The sequence below is a fragment of the Pogona vitticeps genome, chromosome 1, assembly GCF_051106095.1.
Source record: "Pogona vitticeps strain Pit_001003342236 chromosome 1, PviZW2.1, whole genome shotgun sequence".
In the NCBI taxonomy this organism is placed as follows: domain Eukaryota; kingdom Metazoa; phylum Chordata; class Lepidosauria; order Squamata; family Agamidae; genus Pogona; species Pogona vitticeps.
In genome coordinates, this window is record NC_135783.1 from 292,845,665 (window position 1) to 292,867,672 (window position 22,008).

At 40.8% G+C, this 22,008-nt stretch overlaps 1 protein-coding gene across 1 annotated transcript in view; it reads right to left on the reverse strand.

Moving 5' to 3' along the window:
• MYBPC3 (myosin binding protein C3) overlaps positions 1-22,008 on the reverse strand; it is a 108,398-nt gene that overhangs the window by 33,691 nt on the left and 52,699 nt on the right. The window contains exons 16-23 of the mRNA XM_072986070.2: positions 21,670-21,836; positions 21,127-21,292; positions 19,291-19,397; positions 8,935-8,964; positions 8,260-8,396; positions 5,084-5,167; positions 3,604-3,763; positions 1,767-1,871 (exon numbers count right to left, since the gene is read on the reverse strand). Coding sequence (XP_072842171.2) covers positions 1,767-1,871; positions 3,604-3,763; positions 5,084-5,167; positions 8,260-8,396; positions 8,935-8,964; positions 19,291-19,397; positions 21,127-21,292; positions 21,670-21,836 — 956 coding nt within the window. The remainder of the gene's footprint in view (positions 1-1,766; positions 1,872-3,603; positions 3,764-5,083; positions 5,168-8,259; positions 8,397-8,934; positions 8,965-19,290; positions 19,398-21,126; positions 21,293-21,669; positions 21,837-22,008) is intronic.

Consider the following 22,008-nt stretch of genomic DNA (forward strand, 5'->3'; position numbering starts at 1 on the left):
TCACTGGAAGGACAGATCCTGAAGCTGAGGCTTCATACTTTGTCAATCTCATGAGAAGAGAAGACTCCCTGGAAAAGACGCTGATGTTGGGAAAGTGTGAAGGCAAGAGGAGAAGGGGACAACAGAGGATGAGATGGTTCAACAGTGTCATCGAAGCTACCAACATGAATTTGACCCAACTCCGGGATGCACAGGAGGGCCTGGCGTGCTCTGATCCATGGGGTCACGAAGAGTCAGACATGACTTAACAACTAAACAACAACAAGAAAATATCCAGTAAAATCAATGGGACTTCAGTTAGGGAATGATCAGATAAGTGTATGGTTCTATTTAGTTTGCTTTTGGTGCAATTTCGTTTGCCCTATTTTCTGGTGACTATGTGTATTTTAAGTAAGAGAAATCCATCCCAGCTCTTTTGTGGACTCTTCTGCTCCTTTCTGGCACAGTACTAGGATGGCAGCTTATTTAGCGTGATTAGGGAGCGGTCCTGATTATCCCATTCTGCAGCATGTGTGGTTGCTTAATTTGCTTCTACTAGTGTTGGCAAGGACTCCTTTTCAACTGAAATGCACCACTGGAGAATGCTCTTAATATGACATTGACAGCAAAAAACAGCCATTTAAAAATCTAGTTTATCCATAACCCTTTTCTTAAATTTACAGACGGAAAAACTAGTTCAAGCATCTCTTAGTTCACTGATTTGATCCAGAAGAGTATTCACTATGTAGGTGTATAATGCATTAGTAGAGCTTGCAAAAGTTATTTATTCAGACTACAGCTCCCAGAATCCCCAGCCAGCATGGCCACTAGTCATGCTGGCTGGAATGCCCTGGAAGCTATTCTCCAAGTAAGGGTCATGTCCAGGTTCTGCCTTTTAGAACTGCTCAAGCTCTACAGTGCCATGGCGTTCTTCATGGTTTTGGCTATACTCTCACATTAAAGTCAGGCCCATTGATTCCAATATGCTCAAGAGTGCCATCACTTGGGATTATGGCCTTTAACTTCATCTGGTAATGATGACATCTTCTTCGTGTCCTTCTCTCCTGACACTTGATATTCTCATCAGTGACCTTGTCCAAAGATAGTCTTAACTCAGGGAAATATGTCCCAGTCTTAGAGCTGCTTTGCACATCACAGCACTAGCAGAATAAAAAGAAGCAATTTTATGCTTTATGTGTCTGTGTTTTTCTGTAATATCTGGAATTTTGAAAAAGCAATCCATGTTTTTTTTATAGGCTTCCATTCTGGGAATTCCACAAGAAGCAAAACTACTTCTAATTGCAAGGTTATGTGTAATGTACTAAACCATTCTTAAAACAATGAGGGTACTTATCCTTAAAATAACAAGTCAGGGATGGGAGAGTATGTGAGCTCAAAGAGACAACTGAATAATGCAAAGCTGTTTCAGAATACTGGGATTCCTATGAGTAAATAAAAATAGTTTTTAAAAATGTGTTCGTGTGTGTTCTGTGCTGTCAAGTTGGAACTAACTTATAGCAACCCTAACAAGGCTTTCAAGGTAAGTGAGATATTTAGGGGGTGGTTTTACCAGTTCCACATCCCCACGGAGTTACCATGGTGAAGCGGGGGGGGGGTTGAACCCTGTTCTCCAGAGTCCTAATCCCTCACTGTATCCACTACACCACACACACACACATATAAGATTCCAAATGTGGTGTAGTGGATATAGTGAGGGACTAGGACTCTAGAATCATATACAGTATATAAAAGTCTTCTGATGATACTATCTCTGTAGGGATTCTTACCCAGTACTGGCTGTCCTCCATCATACTTGGGAGGCTCCCATTCCACTGTGCAGTTGTCTTCTCCAACATTGGAGATTTTGGGAGCCTCAGGTGGATCAGGTACATCTAAGGAAAAAGGAAAGAAATAATTCTGAAGAATTTGCTTGACCATTGATACCCCTCTTGTAGTTAATCTGTGGAATTTGTTACTACAAAGGGCAATGACAGTCACCAACTGAGATGGCTTTCAAAGAAGATTAGAAAAATTCATGGTAGAGTCAGCTATCAGTTACTACTATCATGCTGGCAACATAACACTACCACTGAGGAATAACATAGGTTTCTGAGTGGTACTGTAGGAATGGAATGCTGGCCAATGGTCTGACCTGGCAGGACAGCTAGACTTATTCTTGGTGAATTCCTATCTGAATATACTACAGCTATAACACTTTCTAATGATTCTTCCAAATTACATAAAGCTATTTGTTTATTTGGGAAGGATTCTTGGTTTTGATGCACTTCTCAATGTACTTCTATTTGATGAGACTGAAATTATTTAGCTTCTTTATACGAGGAAAGATTAAACTCTTGACAAAATAAAAATATTGAAATATTCACGAACCCTACACTGATATGTACTGGCATCTGGATACATAATATTAACATATATTGTTCAGTTGAGAGAACAGAATTTTACCTCTCAAGCAACTCATGGTTTATAGAGGAATGTAAAGCTGAGAAAAGACACATAAACTGGTAAAGGTAAAGGGTCCCCTTGACATTTTTAGTCCAGTCGTGTCCGACTCTAGGGGACGGTGCTCATCCCATTTTTCAAGCTGTAGAGCCAGCGCTTGTCCAAAGACAGTTTCCGTTGTCACGTGGCCAGCCTGACTAGGGAACACCATTTTATCTTCCCACTGAGGTGGTCCCTATTTATCTACTCGCATTTACATGCTTTCGAACTGCTAGGTTGGTGAGGAGCTGGGACAAAGCGACGAGAGCTCACTCCATCGCGTGGATTCGATCTTACGACTGCTGGTCTTCTGACCCTGCAGCACAGGCTTCTGCGGTTTAGCCCGCAGCGCCACCACATCCCTTAAACTGGATTTCTTCTAAAAATAGCATTTTCTGAAACTCTCTCCCCTTGTAAATCACTAATCTGTGATGGCCAAAATTCTCCAGTAGAGCTATGCAAAAGGCATAATTTTGGAGGCAAATTACCCTAAATTAAGAGATCGCAGTATATCACTTCTAAAAGTTACACCAAGTGTCTTATGTGAGCATAATTATGTAAGAGGACCAGTGCCAATGTTTCTGAAATTTGTTCTGTTTAACCAAAACATCTGGGGGAAAAGCACATGAATGGCATGCTGGTATGTATTGTATTTAGACAAGAGAAACAACCCACATGATTTAGTCTTGCTCTGGGCCACTTCCTGTGGTGGGACATGGGAGGCACACTGGACCTCCTGAAATATACTGGAGGCACACTGTTGCCAAATTTGCCATTGCCAAGGTACGTAGTTGCTGCAGAAATTTGACTATATTGGCTGTGTATGATGCAGACAGGTATCAGGGAGTCTTCCTGACTTGCATAATAGAGCTTTGTGAGTCTATAGGACAAAGTATATTTTCCCTTCTTCCTGAACAAATTACATCAATACACACACTTCCAATAATTTTTCACAAAAGCTGTATGATCTTATCCAATGGGAAGAAATTTGCCCAGTGGAACTTTTTGTTTCCATTGGGACAAAATGAAGGAAAGATTTACATCCCTAAGTAGCCATTTGGCAGCCTTAAGTCAGAGTAACATAGAAGTCCTAGTTCATTTGGAAAGAGTACCATTGTTACTTACCAATAACTTTGACGGTGATATCAGCTGTATCTTCGCCTGCTGGATTCTTCACAGTAACCTTGTAGACTCCCTCGTCTTCCTTCTCAGCTCCTTCAATGGTAAACACACAGTGGTCTTCATACATCTCCACATGGACTCTGCCTTCAGAATCAGCAAGGAGCTGTGATCAATTAACAAAAAAAGTCCTAGAGTTTGCATGGCTATGGAAGATGTGCCAGATCATTTTCACTGGTTTGGTACAGACTGTAAGTTGGGGACATGCTTACCTCAAGGTGCAGAAAAAGAGAGAGAAAGAGACAGAAAGGCAGGCAGGCAGAAAAACATGGCCTTGTGCCTTGAAAAAAATTAAGCCTTGGAAGCAGAATATTAATGCAAGATTTAAAGTTTTGCAGAGGTCTTTGTCACGAGGAGCTAGCTGATAAAAGAAAAGGAGTGGTTTTGTTGTGGCAGTGGATTAATGAAAGGGGTAAGAATGAATGCATTCCAACTGGATGACCAGAGACAGGTTTTGACTATGCTCCTAGTCAAATCAAAATTCACAGTGGGGTGGGAAGATGTATTTATCATTTATTGCCTTTATATCCTGTCTTTCCCCCAAAGAGTTCAAGGTGCCATACACAACGCACCTCCTTCCTACTTTACCTTTATGACTCTGAGAGGGAGGTTGCATTGAGAGATGGTAACTGGGCCCAGGTCACCCCGTGAATTTCACACCCAGTGCAGATCTGAACCCAGATCTCCTGAATGCTACTCCAACATTCTAACTATTGAACCATACGGTCTCTCATAAATTTACTTACTGTATCTAAGATCATTTAAAACTTTAGGATGGATATTGACCTGGATGAGGCATAACGTTGGGGGTGGGGATGGGGGTGGTGTATAGCGTCCTGAGCCATGGATTGCGCTCCTTTCATTGCCAGCTGTAAACGTTTCCTGCCCCAATCCAACATGGATGTCTGTGGACAACTGTCCCCTTTCTGACCTCTTTTATTCATGTGTGACTTGGGCAAGAGGAAGTTCATCATTAGTGTTGTGCTCTGTCTGTATGTTTTCCTGGGCATAGCCTTACAAATGGGTGAGAGAGGTCTTGCTTTATTCCTTTCCTAATTCCAGTGTGGGATTATTGACTGTGAATAGATCGTAGTATAGAGCAGCAGGGGCAGGCAGAGGTCATATGACTCCCTGCCTCTTGAGTGGTGGAACAGATGGATAGCATCTGGTTGGAGGTCCCTAGAGTTCATGTAAGTTAGGAGGAGTTCTTGGGTTCAAAAGAGTTCAAAAATACCACCCTAGGTGAATGCTCAGCTGAATGCAGAGAAAGAAATCTTCAAAGACATAACATTTAAAAGATATTTAAAAAGAAAACAGCCACTTAGAATGCCAAAGTTAATTTCCTTTTTCTTCCCAACCTGTGAATCACAAATTGTAGTCACAAAAAGTCACATCTTTTTGTAGGATTAGTTGAAGAACAACTTGCCTTGCTTTCACTACTCAAATCTCCACATGTGGCTGTAGGATCTGTGGGTTTTGATTTGTCATTTATTACCACCATGTCGTTGTTCTGGAAGACACAAGAAATGTACGAAATATTAGACTCCATTATACAGAACTGGTGAAGCAGTGCTGGATTTCAGCCACCCTTCAGCTGCTCAGGAAGAATAGCAGGTAGAAGATGGAGGGGATGGCAATGTAGAAACATCTGACAAGGGTTCCTCCATCAAAGTCTTGGTGGTTTCATTTCTCATGAAGGGAAAGCTAGGCATCAATCTCTCAAACACCAAAGTTCTGCCTCAACTTCAGGCTCTGACTCTTTGTTTAGAGATTTTTTTTTGAAAAGACACTCTGGTCAGGCTAAATAGTAGTAAGGTAAAGGTAAAGGTTCCCCGTAACAATTTGTCCAGTCGTGTTCGACTCTAGGGGGTGGTGCTCATCTCCGTTTCCAACCCATAGAGCTAGCGTTTGTCCGAAGACAATCTTCTGTGGTCACATGGCCAGTGCGACTTAGACACAGAACGCTGTTACCTTCCCACTGAGGTGGTCCCTATTTATCTACTTGCATTTGCATGCTTTCGAACTGCTAGGCTGGCCGGAGCTGGGACAAGCGATGGGAGCTCTTTATTTTATGTTGAAATGAAACAGTACCACAAGTGAAATTCTACATCAAACTAGGTGTGTGTGTGTATTCTTTATAGTTAACTTGTTTCCCCCTCCCATAATGGGCTTTCAGATTGCTCACAGCTACGTGCATCTGTAATCAGCCTCACAATTTAAGCTCCAGCTTTTCCCATCCTGTAATCAATGGCAAAACAAAGCACATTAAATGCAATATACAGAGGTGTGGAAAATTGTATACCATGACAAGAAGATATTTTTCATCACTTGTGGGAAAACATCTGCAAAAGTACTTGACAAATATTATAGTCTGACTCCTCTTGAGTGACTTGGATCAAAGGAGGCCCTGCTCTCCCGTGTGTGTATGCTAATAAAGGCTGACTGGGAGAGAAGCCATCTCTGGGAGCCTGCTGGGTGACAAAGGATGACCAGGGACTGGTTAGGTGAGGGATGATGTCAGAGGCAGGACAAAGACCCACCCTCCAAAAGAAGAAACTGATTATGGAACGGCCATCAGGGACAGTATCAGATGATGAATCAAAACAGTGTTTCGAGATTCCCAGGAGACAGACATGACTTTTCCACTGTCTAGTCTTTGAGAAAGGAAGACTTTTATTATTAAGCAAGCATATTAGGAAACCAGCTGGCTGGTTAGCTCAGTGAGTTAGAATATTTGGCTGAAGAGCTAGGGGTCAGGAATTCAATTCCTTACTGTGCTTCCTCAGAGAAGAATCAGCTGTACAGTCCCAGATCGCCCCCTAGAAGATGGGACTGTAAACTATTTCTGAGTACTCTATATGCCAAGAAAAACATCACAAGGGTTATCCTGCCTTAGAATCAGCTTTGAAGGCATGATATTAGGAGGCTTCCAGGAATGAGGAACATACAGCCCTCTAGATCTTGTTAAACTGCTTTTTCTTATTATTTGGCTTCCTTAGCTAGGACAGTCAAAAACAATGAGTGGTGGTGGAAGTTGAAGTCCAACCATTTTTGGAGGCCCACACACTTTCCACCCCTCGTCTACACAAGCAGGTTTCAAACAGGACTCATCCTTTGACCTAAAAACACTGGGACAAAGGGATCTCTATCTGTGAAGAAAGCATGTGCTTTGTGGCTGAGCTGAGCCCTTCCCTCCGTGGAGAGTTATTGAAGTAGAAACAGGACATGAAAGAGAACAACCTGGGGATAAGGCAACATAATAAAAGCAGCATTTTATGAAAACCAAAGCACACAAAAATAATAGATTAAAAAAATGCTGGACAGAAAACAAAGGCTGTATATTGAGAGTTAAACTATGCAGAAGAACATTTAAAGTGCAGATGTAAAACCTATAGAGACTTAAAAATTTTAAAAAACTAAATATTAATTTCGAATTAGTTCATTCTGTGTGGGAATGCAAAGAGATTTACCAGGACTCCACTAACTCAAGTCTATGGCTTATAATGTGTTTCCTCTCAATGTGCAATCTGCAAAAAGCCCAAGATCTTCCACTAGGAGAAACAGCTGCCAAAGCCTTTCTAGCCAAATATTCACATTCTATGCAGTATGATAAAACACTGACACACTGGGCAAAAATTAGCTGGCTTCAACTAGTACTAAGCGCGCACGCGCGCACGCACGCACGCACACACACACAAAAAACCCCACAGTCGTGCCAAAGGCTGAAAGCAACTGATATGGATTCTACTCAATGTATGACCTTGCTCGGCAGAGAAGTTCCTTGAAGGAAGAGAGCGCCCGGCTGGCATGAGAACCCCAAGGCCACAAGAGGTCACCCTCGTGCTTTTCAGATACCTTCAGGCTATGTGATAGCTCTTGTTTCAAACCATCCATAAGAGGTCATTTTCAATTAAGAGAAAGCTTTTTGCAGAACTATATATTTGGGAGAGAGGAAAAATGGGGACTGCTATCTCTGTTTGCGGGGTGCTGCCACTCATGGTTCCAGCTACTCCATTTCCCCCCTCCTGTCCTCTCCTCATTGGGCTATTTCCTCATCTTTATTATTCCTACTTCAGTGTACAGTATTTTGTATTTCTACAAAATATGAGTCCTTCCCTCTGTACAAATCTGCAGATGCCCCCTTTTTGTGCCCATATGGTTTCTTTAGTACCATAAGCTGCAGCACTCAAAGCTTGAACTTCAAAAACTTGGGGAAAGATCCATAATAATACGGTACTCAATTTACTGACCTTGGAAGGATGGAAGGCTTTTCAGCTGGCTACCTGAGGCTGTCAGGATCAAACTTGGGTTGTGAATAGAGTCTTGACTGCAGTAATGCAGTTTAATCACTGTGCCTCGAGGCTCCTCAGTGGCTAGCCTTTTTGTGTTATAGCAGACGCTTCTGTGTTTGCAGTTACATGTATGGAAAATCAAATAGGATACTGTACTGGCGATTGAAATAATCTCTTTTTCAATTATGAACCAATTTTTCTACTTTAAAAAAAAAAAAAGCAAGCGAGGATTTTGAAATAAGTCATGGAAGAACAAAAGTGTTCCAGGTGAACCATTTTGGATAATGTGGTATTTTTCAGAATGTGTTACCTTGTTTGTCTTTTGCCAGATCACTGTGGGTACTGGATCTCCTGATATAGGTACGTCCAGTCGTAGCTTGTTTCCAGCCACCACAATAATGGTGTCTGGAGTTTGGCTCATGCAATCCAAGCGGATTTTGGGGGGTTCTAGAACAAATGCATAAAAAGCAAAACAGCATATATGAAAATAGCAGAGGACTATTCCAAAACTGAGGTGATTTTTCTTCGCGCTCCAGTTGCAAGCTGACTTGTAGAACAGGAGAGGACAAAATGTGGTCCCAGCTGGCATTTTGTGACCACAAGTACTCCTCACCCACTTCAAAATTAATTTTTATGAAAAAGGTTTCGTCCAGAAAGTCTGCCTGTGGCTTCTGAGGGGTTCTAGGTAAACTTGCCATGTTTTGAGAGTTCTCTAAAATCTCTAGGAACCCATGTACACCACCCCAGGTCATTTCTTGATTTTGTTATCTGTTAGAAGTGCAAGGGGGCTTTTTCAGTTAATTAAAAAAAATTAGACCCATTTTCAGTTAATGAATGCTTATTGTTTTTTTATTTTACAATAATTTAAAAAATCAGATATGCTAACTCTTTTAGCCCCATGCTCTAGCTATGGGAAAATCAGAAAAATACCCCTTGGCCTGCTGATATCACACACCCTTCTTGAAGAAGAAGAAGAAGATCTTACCTTGCCTAGGCACAAAGTCAATTTTAACCTCTAGAAGAAAAGAAGAAGAAGAAACAGGGTTGTAAAACTGAAATGATCATAGGCTTAGTTTTTTTTTAAAAAAATACAAAATTAGTGTGAACACTCAACATAAGAAGCCTGTAATGAACAAGAGAGAACAAAGAATTGCAAAGGAACATCAATTGAATTCAATGTTAATGTTGCTTTTCATCATTGCATGTAAACCATTTCTCCTCTCATAGTTCTGCTGGCTTTACATCAGCAAATTAATGGTAGTCTGGGCATCCAGAGCTGGTCCTACCCTGTGCCATGGTAAGCCACTGGTCAAGTAGCACATTGGGAGGAGAACTGCAACAATTTGCAGCCTGAAGGACTGCCGGCCACGGCCAGACCACTCCCAAAATGGCTGCTGCTAATTTTGTACAGTATTTGTTGATGCAAGAAGGTAGCCTCTGGCACAACTACAAGGCACTCTGGGGTAGAACATGTTACGGGGATGGGGGAGTTGGCAACAGTAAACCATTCCCTGAATACGTCACATCTCTAAAAAACCCTATTTCAGTCAGAAGCAACTAGACAGCACTTAATAAAAACAAAGATCCTGTAGATAATCTCATTACTGGGATGAAGCAATGGCTCCCACCATTTCTGAAAGCACCAGTTCTGTCTGTTATCCAAATCTCACTCTATCAGTCAGCAAGTGATGTAAGAATGATTTTATGAATTAGTTAATCTCTATTCATGTAACCAATTAATATTTTTCTACAGAATTCAATTTATTTTTGATCTATGAACTGAGTAGAATGGAAACCTTTTTATTTTTTCTCTTAACAGTGTGTCTGAGTGAATTATTGAGACAGTAAGTGCCAGTTGAGGACAATTAAAAACAAGGGGTTGTCTATTGAAGGAAGACTTGAAACTAATTCTGCTCTGTAGGTACCTGAACTTTGTCTGTTGCATAGTTAGATATATTAAGACAATAAATTTCTGCACTCTGCCTATATATGGCACTCTGCGACATGCCTTCCATCACTTCGGGTTGCCTGCTTGTTTATTTTATCCTGCTTGTTTTTGTTGTCATTCTTTGCACAAACTGGTTTCTGATGGAAGGATGCTCCTTATCTGAAGTTAAGAAATGCTTGTGCTCAGTAGCATTCCACTGAGAGTGGAGGAAGTGGGAGAAATTCTCTCTCATTTCTCTCCTCGTACCCCAGCTCCCAACACCACCAATATGATCCCAGACATTCCCCTAAACCTCTGAAACGGTGCAGGAATGACACTGTAGGATGAAAGGAAGAATTGGAGGAAAAAACATTATCCATTCTTACATCACCAGCAGAATTCTAGTCTGGATCCAAGCCATTGTGCTGAGATATACCACAAACTTTTCTAGAGCAGCAATTCCCATAATCCAAAATCAGCATAGCCAGTGACAAGGCATGAGGGGTGTCTAATAATATCTGGAAAACCACAAGTTGACTACTATGCTATAGACCACTTGATTACCTTTAAGGTGATCTCTTCATGCATAGCCGCCTAGAGTGGTCGAAATGACCAGATAGGCGGGGTATGTATAAATGAATGAATGAATGAATGAATCAATCAATCAATACTTCCCACAGTTTTTATCAGTCTCGTCCTTTCAGTTAGTTGATCAGTATGATAAATAGATTATGACAGCTGCTGAAAGCAGGCTTAAACACACTGTCCTAAGTTTCACGGGGAAAATTGGTTTCTTCCCCTTTTCTTTGTTTAAACCGACCAAACTCTTATGCTTTGTGGTCTTCTAATAATGTGAACATTTTGTGCAAAGATGGACATGATAAAGGACAAATATGGCAGCGACCTCACAGAAGCAGAAGACATCAAGAAGAGGTGGCAAGAATGCACAGAGGAATTATACCAGAAAGATCTGGATATCCCGGACAATGCAGATAGTGTGGTTGCTGACCTTGAGCCAGACATCCTGGAGAGTGAAGACAAGTGGGCCTTAGAAAGCCTGGCTAACAACAAGGCCAGTGGAGGTGATGGCTAACAACAAGGCCAGTGGAGGTGATGGCATTCCAGCTGAATTATTTAAAATCTTAAAAGATGATGCTATGAAGGTGCTACACTCAATATGCCAGGAAGTTTGGAAAACTCAACAGTGGCCAGAGGATTGGAAAAAAGCAGTCTACATCCCAAATCCAAAGAAGGGCAGTGTCAAAGAATGCTCCAACTACTGTACAATTGCACCCATTTCACACGCTAGCAAGGTTATGCTCAAAATCCTACAAGGTAGGCTTCAGCAGTATGTGGATCAAGGACTCCCAGAAGTACAAGCTGGATTCCGAAGGGGCAGAGGAACTAGAGACCAATTTCCTAAAATGCGCTGGATTATGGAGAAAGCCAGAGAGTTCCAGAAAAACATCTACTTCTGCTTCATTGACTACACAAAAGCCTTTGACTGTGTGGACCACAGCAAACTATGGCAAGTCCTTAAAGAAATGGGAGTGCTTCACCACCTTATCTATCTTCCGAGAAATCTATATGTGGGACAGGAAGCAACAGTTAGAACTGGATATGGAACAACTGATTGGTTCAAAATTGGGAAAGGAGTACGACAAAGCTGTATATTGTCCCCCTGCTTATTTAACTTATATGCAGAATACATCATACGAAAGGCCAGACTGGAGGAATCCCAAATTGGAACTAAGATTGCCGGAAGAAATATCAACAACCTCAGATATGTGGATGATTCCATTCTGATGACAGAAAGTGAGGAAGAATTAAAAAACCTCTTAATGAGGGTGAAAGAAGAGAGTGCAAAAATGGTTTGAAGTTCAACGTCAAAAAAACTAAGATCATGGCCACTGGTCCCATCACCTCCTGGCAAATAGAAGGGGAAGATATGGAGGCAGTGACAGATTTTACTTCCCGGGCTCCATGATCACTGCAGCTGGAGACAGCAGCCACGAAATTAAAAGACGCCTGCTTCTTGGGAGGAAAGCGATGACAAACCTAGACAACATCTTAAAAAGCAGAGACAAAGGTCTCTTTATAAACTATAAAAGGCCTCTGACAAAGGTCTGCATAGTCAAAGCTATGGGCTTTCCAGTAGTGATGTATGGAAGTGAGAACTGGCCCATAAAGAAGGCTGAACGCTGAAGAACTGATGCTTTTGAATTTGGTGCTGGAAGAGACTCTTGAGAGTCCCCTGGACTGCAAGGAGATCATACTATCTATTTTGAAGGAAATCAACCCTGAGTGCTCACTGGAAGGACAGATTCTGAAGCTGAGGCTTCAATACTTTAGCTATCTCATGAGAACAGAAATCTCCCTGGAAAAGTCCCTTATCTTGGGAAAGAGTGAAGGCAAGAGAAGGGGACGACAGAGGATGAGATGGTTGGACAGTGTCATCAAAGCTACCAACATGAATTTGACCAAACTCCGGGAGGCAGTGGAAGACAGGAGGGCCTGGCGTGCTCTGGTCCATGGGGTCACGAAGAGTTGGACATGACTTAACGACGAAACAACAACAAACAAAATAATGTGAACCAATATGCTTTATCCAAAGCTGATACATGCTGATTCACCAGAATTTACAAATTGCGAGAAAAGTGATAAATCTTGTGGATTTCTGTAGCCCTAACCACCTGTGCTTGGCCTCCCCAACTAGCATCTTATTCATAATCATCAATTTCATCAAGTGATATTGAATAATCGCCACCTTTTACCTTTTACCATCTATCAGGTTCCCAACTTCCAGTAGAATTCCATCAAACTCATGTTCCAATCATGAAAGAGTTTTTATTTTTAATCTGAACAACTGTTCTCCATTTGTTCATTTAGAGAGCTTCTGAAACAGGGATGCTTTTCTTTATGAGAATTATTTATTGATGGATAAAAGCTACATTGAAAACACTTCTGCGGGCAAAGACACAATTCAGCCTAAACACAACTGCCCACAGATAATCAGTTGGGCAACCCATGTCTTCAACTGAAGTCATATATTTGGATCTGTTCCCTTTTTGTCTACATATAGCAAACGTTTATACCATCTCCCAAATATGCAAAGCCAAAATATGCAAAGTCAACCATGCTGTGCTGGCTGTAGGATTATAGCAATTGTGGGACAACAGACCTGGAGGGAGGTTGGGGGTGGCTGCTGTACTCTGTGGATGGAGAAAAATATTGGCACTAATTCTGAACACGTGTATCAGTAAAAATTCCAGCATTTATACTAAAATCTGCTACACCATCCTGGTTGATCTTACAGTCCCTACATTCTGGAGGTTAGTAGTATGTCCTCCACGTACAAATACTGTATGTTTAAACTGGGGTGGGCAACCTGTGGCCATGGAAGCCAGATTTTTGCCATCAGATCTCACCATAACCTTCTCCAGGGTTTTTATGGCACAACTAGAGCTTTTAAAAAAAAGATCTCAATTTTTAATTGGGCGCGGGGACTCTCAGGTGGCTTTTAAGCATACAAAAATGCCCTGTCCAGCAAGTTTAATCATTGTCTAAAGCTCTTAACTATAAACCAGTTCTGTCTAATTGGTTGACCACAAAACTCTTCTCCACACAAGTATTCACTTAATTCCACAGAAAAATGTTGATCATGATACTGATAGATTCAGCCTACAACAATGGGTAGATTTTTACCTATCAAAATCAATAGAAAATAAGTTATTCTAGAAGAGAGTGGGTTTGCAATCCTCCTCCAACTGAGCTATACTTTCATAGATGAAAGCAAGCATTGATTTTCCTGATATGGACATAAAAATTAACAGAAGAAAAAATGTTTGAAATGAAGGGCATTATTTCTTCCTTTCGCTAGCAAGGTTATGCTCAAAATCCTACAAGGTAGGCTTCAGCAGTATGTGGACCGAGAACTCCCAGAAGTACAAGCTGGATTCCGAAGGGGCAGAGGAACTAGAGACCAAATTGCTAATTTGCGCTGGATTATGGAGAAAGCCAGAGAGTTCCAGAAAAATATCTACTTCTGCTTCATTGACTATGCGAAAGCCTTTGACTGTGTGGACCACAGCAAACTATGGCAAGTTCTTAAAGAAATGGGAGTGCCTGACCACCTTATCCATCTCCTGAGAAACCTATATGTGGGACAGGAAGCAACAGTTAGAACTGGATATGGAACAACTGATTGGTTCAAAATTGGGAAAGGAGTACGGCAAGGCTGTATATTGTCCCCCAGCTTATTTAACTTATATGCAGAATACATCATGCGGAAGGCTGGACTGGAAGAAACCCAAGCCGGAATTAAGATTGCCGGAAGAAATATCAACAACCTCCGATATGCAGATGATACCACTCTGATGGCAGAAAGTGAGGAGGAATTAAAGAACCTTGTAATGAGAGTGAAAGAGGAGAGTGCAAAAAACGGTCTGAAACTCAACATCAAAAAAAACTAAGATCATGGCCACTGGTCCCATCACCTCCTGGGAAATAGAAGGGGAAGATATGGAGGCAGTGTCAAATTTTATCTTCCTGGGCTCCATGATCACTGCAGATGGAGACAGCAGCCCTGAAATTAAAAGGCGCCTTCTTCTTGGGAGGAAAGCGATGACAAATCTTGACAGCATCTTGAAAAGCAGAGACATCACCTTGCCAACAAAAGTCCGAATAGTCAAAGCTATGGTTTTTCCTGTCGTGATGTATGGAAGTGAGAGCTGGACCATAAAGAAAGCAGACCGCCGAAGAATTGATGCCTTTGAATTGTGGTGCTGGAGGAGGCTCTTGAGAATCCCCTGGACTGCAAGGAGAACAAACCTATCAGTTCTAAAGGAAATCAACCCTGAATGCTCACTTGAAGGACAGATCCTGAAGCTGAGGCTCCAGTACTTTGGCCATCTCATGAGAAGAAAAGAGTCCTTGGAAAAAACCTTGATGTTAGGAAGGTGTGATGGCAAGAGGAGAAGGGGACGACCGAGGATGAGATAGCTGGACAGTGTCTGCGAAGCAACCAACATGAACCTGACACAACTCCGGGAGGCAGTAGAAGACAGGAGGGCCTGGCGTGCTCTGGTCCATGGGGTCACGAAGAGTCGGACACGACTAAACGACTAAACACACACACACATTTCTTCCTTTAGCACACAGACAATAGTTTTTTTACACTGTGTCCACAATCCAGTGTTCACAAACACTATTGTTATATGCCATCAGGTCTCTTTAAATTTATGGCAACTCTAGCCTTTTGAAGTGTGTGAGATGTTCAAGAATAATTTACCATTGCCACCCCCCAATGAGATTCCATGGCAATGCAGGGATTTGAATTCTGGTCTCCTAAGTCGTAGTCCAGCACTCTATCCACTACATCACATTGGATTTCACATTATTATTAGAATGATTATTTTTAATTATTTGCTGTTCCTGACTTATTACTTTTTTCAGAGTCGCTCAGTGGCATAATGTGTTATTTTTCCTAAAGAAATAACATGGCACTAGTGTATTCTTAAGAAATTATTTTTTATTTCCTTTTCAGGTGGTTTATTTTTCAAAAACTGATGTTAAAAAGAAAAAATGGCCAAATACAGAAAATGATTCTCCAAAAAGCAATGTGTTGCTTGCTACTTATTACAGTAAAAAGTAAGGACATTACATTCACTTCCAGTATTACATAAAAGGGTTGTCATTATTCCTTGTTACTCCCAAACAGGTAACAGAATTATTTGACTGCTAAGCTCAGCATGTACAGCTATATCTCCATAATGCTATTCTGAATATATGTTCCAATCATATAAATGTGCTACTAAAAGGAATGCTTTTTACTTACTTATTTATTTTATTTATTTATTTGATTTATATCCCGCCCATCTGGCCTAAAAGTTATTCAACCTTCCCATACTAAGGCTAACACTACAGTTCTTTACTGAACTTGCTCTGCTAAGTCATATAAGGTATTTATCCACAAAGTTTATGTGGTGTTAGGTAAAGCACCCTGTGGAATAATGTTTTGTTCAAAAGTAATGATGATGACGACAATGATCTTGATGCAATCCATTACAAGTCCAGTATTCATGCTTAGAGAAATCTCTGTAGGATGTAACTGTACTTTCATTTCAGTGTGTGCATAGGCTCTCACAAGTCCAGATCACTAGAGAAAAATGAAGACTTGCAAACGCTTCCCATACCTCTGCTTAATACTACTCCTCTTCTCAGACAAGGAACATCAGTTCAGAGTGTTCCTCGGCTGAGTGAAGCAAGGTGTTTGAACAAGACATAAATATGAGACTTAGAGAAATGAAACATACTATCTACATCTCTCTCTCTCTCTCTTTCTCTCTTTCTCTCTCTCTCTCTCTCTCTCTCTCATCAAGATGAGTTGAGATCATCTTGATGCAATGAGACTTCTCAACAAGAAATGTTCAAGCCCTTAGAGACTCCTTTCCTCCTGTGTGACAGCAAGAAAGTCTCCATAATTTGTGCAAAACGTCTTTCTGTTAGTGGCTTTTCCATTTGAAAACAAAGAAGAACTGGTGGTTGTTCAACAACATTCAAACAACCTGTCCAGTATGTTTAGTTCTTAACAGTCCATGGGACAAGGAAGCAGCCATAGTAGTTTTGTGCAATTTGTATTATTTGCCTCTTTGCGTTACTTGTGGAAAAAAAAAACTCATTATTATAGAATATGGAAATACTCATCAGGTCCGTCAGAGACCCGATGAGAATTTCTCATCCTCTCGAAGGTGGAAACAGTTGCAGTTTGTGCACCAAAGCAGGAGAAGAAGAAAAATCTGCAGCTCTAAGACAAAAAGCGTAAATGATGCATATTCCTCATAACAGTCTGAGATACCACCTGTGTGTGGATCAAGATTTGCATGAAAATAGTAGAAACTGGACAGCATCTGTCTGAGGTTCACGTATAAATATATCAAGATGCTTTAAAACAATGCTTATTATTTTTATAAGCTTTATGTGTTTCAGTCTGTCACTATCCTAAAAAGTATTCAAGGGGATATAAGGTAAAGGTAAAGGTTCCCCTTGACAATTTTTGTCCAGTCGTGTTCGACTCTAGGAGGCGGTGCTCATCCCCGTTTCCAAGCCTTTGTTTTGTCCGAAGACAATCTTCCATGGTCACATGGCCAGTGCGACTTAGAAACGGAACGCTGCTACCTTGCCACCAAGGTGGTCCCTATTTATCTACTTGCATTTTGCATGCTTTTGAACCACTAGGTTGGCGGGAGCTGGGACAAGCAACAGGCACTCACTCCGTTGCGTAGATTCGATCTTAGGACTGCTGGTCTTCTGACCCTGCAGCACGGGCTTCTGCGGTTTAGCCCACAGTGCCACCATGTCCCTCAAGGGGATATAGAAGTATGCAAAACAATAACACAGGAAGGCACTTGTATAAACACTCCCGGGGATTTTTAAGTATAACAGTACACAGTAGTGGTTTCTTCTGGGGGCATCTTGGGACTGTGCAGCTTGCCCAAGGCCACACAGATTGGCTATTCTGGGATGCAGAGTGGGAACTGTAGGCTATTAATTTTGTTCTGTTAGAGATGAGTGCAACTGGAGCCTAGCAATTAGTCTCAAGGGCACCCTTATCTGGACATGATGGACCTAAAAGAGTGGGAGGATTTTGAAACTTCCAAATATTACCCTTACAGGAGTGGAAGAAACTCCAGTTTGCCCCTGAAGAAGTCTTCAACTTAAAAATACATTCTATTTCCTTCTTCCATAGCATCATATCATCTTCAGTATTAATTTTTTCTAGGGCCCAGAATCTGAGATCTATCGCTGAATAATGAGTTGCACAAAATGAACCACTTGAGAGTCCCTGTCTGAGGAATTTTTGTTTTTTTAAAAGTGATTTTGTTTGACCAAACAGATTTTAGCAGCTTTTTTTTTAGATTACAAAGCTGCTATTAGAGAAGGCGAAAAGGGATAAAATGTTATTCTGCATATTTAACCTGGGCTACAGCTTTTGTTATTTTTGAAGTGCTTTCAACAGATAGAACATCTGCAAACAAAGTGACCTTTGGGAATAGATACCCCTGTAAGAATATTCTGTGATGCCTTCAATTCCTAAAGAAGTGCATGGAAGGTTACATCTAAAGGCGCTGGAATATGAGGTGTCAAAACATAATTGAGTTACTACATGGGGGTTTCCTCTACAAAGAGATGGTGAGCTGGTTTAATCATTTGTTATACATTACCCCATCTCCAGTTTTAAAGATTGAAATGAAACTGTTGAAATGAACGAGTATTCAAACATGAACGTTATGTATTAACCAACCAACTGTTGGTCTAAGGGTGTCCACAGACAACAGCCATCCAGATTTTTCCAAAACATCTTAACCTTTTAAGGCAATGTGATAAAGCACCTTCTAACAGTCAGAACTGCAGCCTGATATTCGATCATTCAGTCATATTACCAACAGCTTATAAAGAGTATTAGAAGCATTGGCACATCATCCAACATATGCTGGAGTGCCAAAACAAGCCCTTGATCTCATTCAAAAGAACAACAATAACAACAGCAAAAAACATACTGGAAATGCAAGTCAGGAATAAATCTGAATTGGTTTATAGAAAGTTGGTTTGGAAAGTCTTAACAGAACTGTGTGGAAATCTCTGCACAAGATGGACTTGAGCAGACCCCAAGTGTTTGACTGCATGCTACTTATTGATTGCACATAAAAATGAGCGCAATATTTTGCAAACAGCTGGGCAGGCATGGACTAATCTCATTCGGTCCACAAATCTCTTAGGTGTCCTTAAACCGGCTGTCTTATCTCAGCCTCAGATCCTTATCTGATGTATGTAGGTAACACTGCTATATCAAGCACAGTTGTTATGAACATAACTTAAATATATGTGAATTGATTGGAAAACTCAAGTACTACATAAATGGTATTAAATATAATAATGGTATTATTTTTATTATGAATCACTTGGAATTGCTTTTATACTCATGCATCACCGTAGCCTCTTGAAAAGTGGAAAGCACTGCAAGTACCCTCGGGCATCCCTGGGAAACTGCGTACATCTGGCCAATCTTTCATTCCCAGAACTGCTGCACTGCAAATTTGCTGATGAACAAAATGACACAACAGTCCTTTTTGGATCACAAATGGCAATAATCTCTAACATTTCCATTTGCTTTTAATTTTTAACCTACATTTCATATACGTCCATCATTCTAAATGTCGTAACCCTCTGATATGAATAAATAAAGATCGCCAGCAACGATTCCTCCCATTTCTTCATTTAAGGAAATGAAGCGAACTGCAGCTGATGTGAAGTCCAGCTAGATTTTTTAAAAACTAATTTAATAACATGTAAGAGAGAGAGAGAGAGATGCTCATTTGCATTCCTACCAGGTATTGGAATTCCCAGAACACCTACCCAAAAAGCGGAGATGAGCTGAGAGATTGTAGGCAAATCCTTCAGGCACAAAAGAGTAATCTGCTTCGTCTTCTGGAGTTACATCATCAATAGTTAGTTTGTGGATTCTGGAAAGCACAGACATCTTGGTTTAACCCCATTCTCCCTCTATAGGGACAAATCCCACCCACCTGTTACAAAGAATGCCACATGCATGTACATTTATGGGCAGGATCCTGTTGGTTGCCAGCAAAGTGTGATGCTGTACCAGCTGAGTTAACACAGGATTTCCCACTTACTTATGCAATGTGGTATGGAAAGAAAAATTTCCATTAGTGAAATTCATTTTACAGTCATGCAAGGAGGTAGTGGGTATTCTCTCATGCAAAGGCTTTCAAAGTCAAGCAACTTTGACTACATCTGTTGCATGACTAGTCAGCCTCAACTAGACCCCTGCCAATATAGCTAAAACTCTGCAGTTTTTTTACTCTAGATTATAAAACATTCAAGATTATGAATGGTCTACTACCATGTGTTCGGCTTTCCATTAAGAGCCACCATTTGATTTACATACTGTGGTACCTCGCTAGACGATTACCCCGCAAAATGGGTAATCCGCAGGATGATGACTTTTTGCAATCGCTATGGAGGATTTCGCTGGACCGTTTTTTTGCAAGACAGTGATTTTTACAGCTGATCGGCACTTCCGTTTTTCACAAGACAGCGATTTTACAGCTGATCAGCGCTTCGCAAAAGGGCTTTCCTATGGGCGATTTTTGCTGGACGACGACGATTTTTCCCTATTGGAATGCATTAAATGGATTTTAATGCATTCCAATGGGGAAATGCTTTTTGTAAGACTATGTTTTGGTAGAACAGCGATTTCAATGGAATGAATTAACATTGTCTTGCGGGGCACCACTGTATAGCCATCATTATGGTCTCAATTCAGTCCACTGTAAGTGCGATAGTCATGTCTGGAAGCTTCTCAAGACAGTAGAAACAGTTTAAGATCAAACTCTAAACATTACTGGGAGGAGTCTATAAATATCTCCAATAGCTTTGTCAAGCCCTAGTTAATTTTATTGACCTATTGGGAAAAACACACTAGGAGCTAAATCTAGTTTTCCATCCAAGCTACAACAGACTTATTATATGAATGAGATCTGCTAAATCAACACTTATGTAAGTGCCATTGATTCAGTTGGTCTAATTTAGTTAGAACTAATGACTGGTTTTAACCTTAGAAGTTCAAATAGATCTCTTTATCACTGTAATGGTTTGGTACAGGGCTATGCATATGTGCCAATAAGAGGCATCTATTGGGCCCTATGGCCACAGTATGCATCTAAGAGAAATTCATAAAATAGCAGTAATTTCCAAATTCTAGTATGGATATACATATTACAATAAATTCCCCAAATCTGGGAAATGTTGACATTAATACTTTTTATACTAAATGCTAACAATTCCAGACAGAATCATGTGAACGTCTGAAAACTAAAATACACTCTTGGTGATTGCTACAGTCATCCAACAAAAATTGACAGTATTGACTGGGGCTTGTCTGAGAAGCAGAATATATATCTAGTTGCAGCCATTCAAGAAAAACATTTGGTTTTATCAGTATTCCACATATAAATGGCAACATCCACTATAATATACCTGCAGCTCATAGACAACTTTTAAGAAATAATACATACTGCTTCTCCCACCTAGGTAAATAAATGTGCAACACAATAGAAGGGCATTCTCATGTATCTACATGCTACTCACAGGAAATATTACCATTGAATCTGGATTTAAATGCCACTCCACTTTCTCACCACATACCAGCCCACCGAAAGGGAACCTTACCTGCCAATATGAGAGATTTTAATCCGCTCATTTGGGATCACCTCCTTGCCGTTTTTAAGCCAAATGCCTTTCACGTTCTCATCAGAAACCTCGCACTTGAACACAGCCTGGTCCCGTGCCTTCACGGTCAGATCTGCAATACTCTGATACACCTCCAGCTTCTTCTCTGAGATCATAAATTTGGAGACGAAGCCACACAAACATTAGCAGGTCAGAGGTCAAGCAAGCACCACAGCTGTTGATATTGCCTTAACAAAAAGAAGTGACTAAAGAAACTGTTTGGGGAAAGGTAAAATAGGAAGAGCCATCCAGAGCACGTGAGACTTTAACTAGACTTGATAAGCAAGCACCTGTTGTTATCGGGATATCTATTACATCCGGCCTAACAATTCCTATAATATGCTCTTGGAGGCCTGCATAATTAGCTCTCCTACTACCAGTGATCTCACTAGCAGCCATTATTCTTCTACAGAGTGCAATTCAGGCAGCCACTACCTCCACATTGAAAGAAAAGTTCCTAACGCATTATTATTCATATCTCACCTTGTACAATTAATTCAGCAACAGACTCCCCACCATTGGTCTTCACTTTGTAGTGCCCATTATCCTCCATGGTGGATTCGTTAATTATGAGGTAGTGTTTTTTACCATCCATTTTGAATCGATATTTGAACGCCTCTTCCCGAGTGAGCTCCACTCCATCCTTCTCCCTAGAAATGTCAGATATTGTTTGGCTGACATGATTATCACAATGTTGCAACAGATTCATGACATGATGTGAATGTAACCAATTGTCTTTTATTTATTTATTTTTTTGCTTCTTCTTATGTAAAACAGACATGACGTTCTTCCACTCAAGGTACCATGAGAAGGAATTAAATA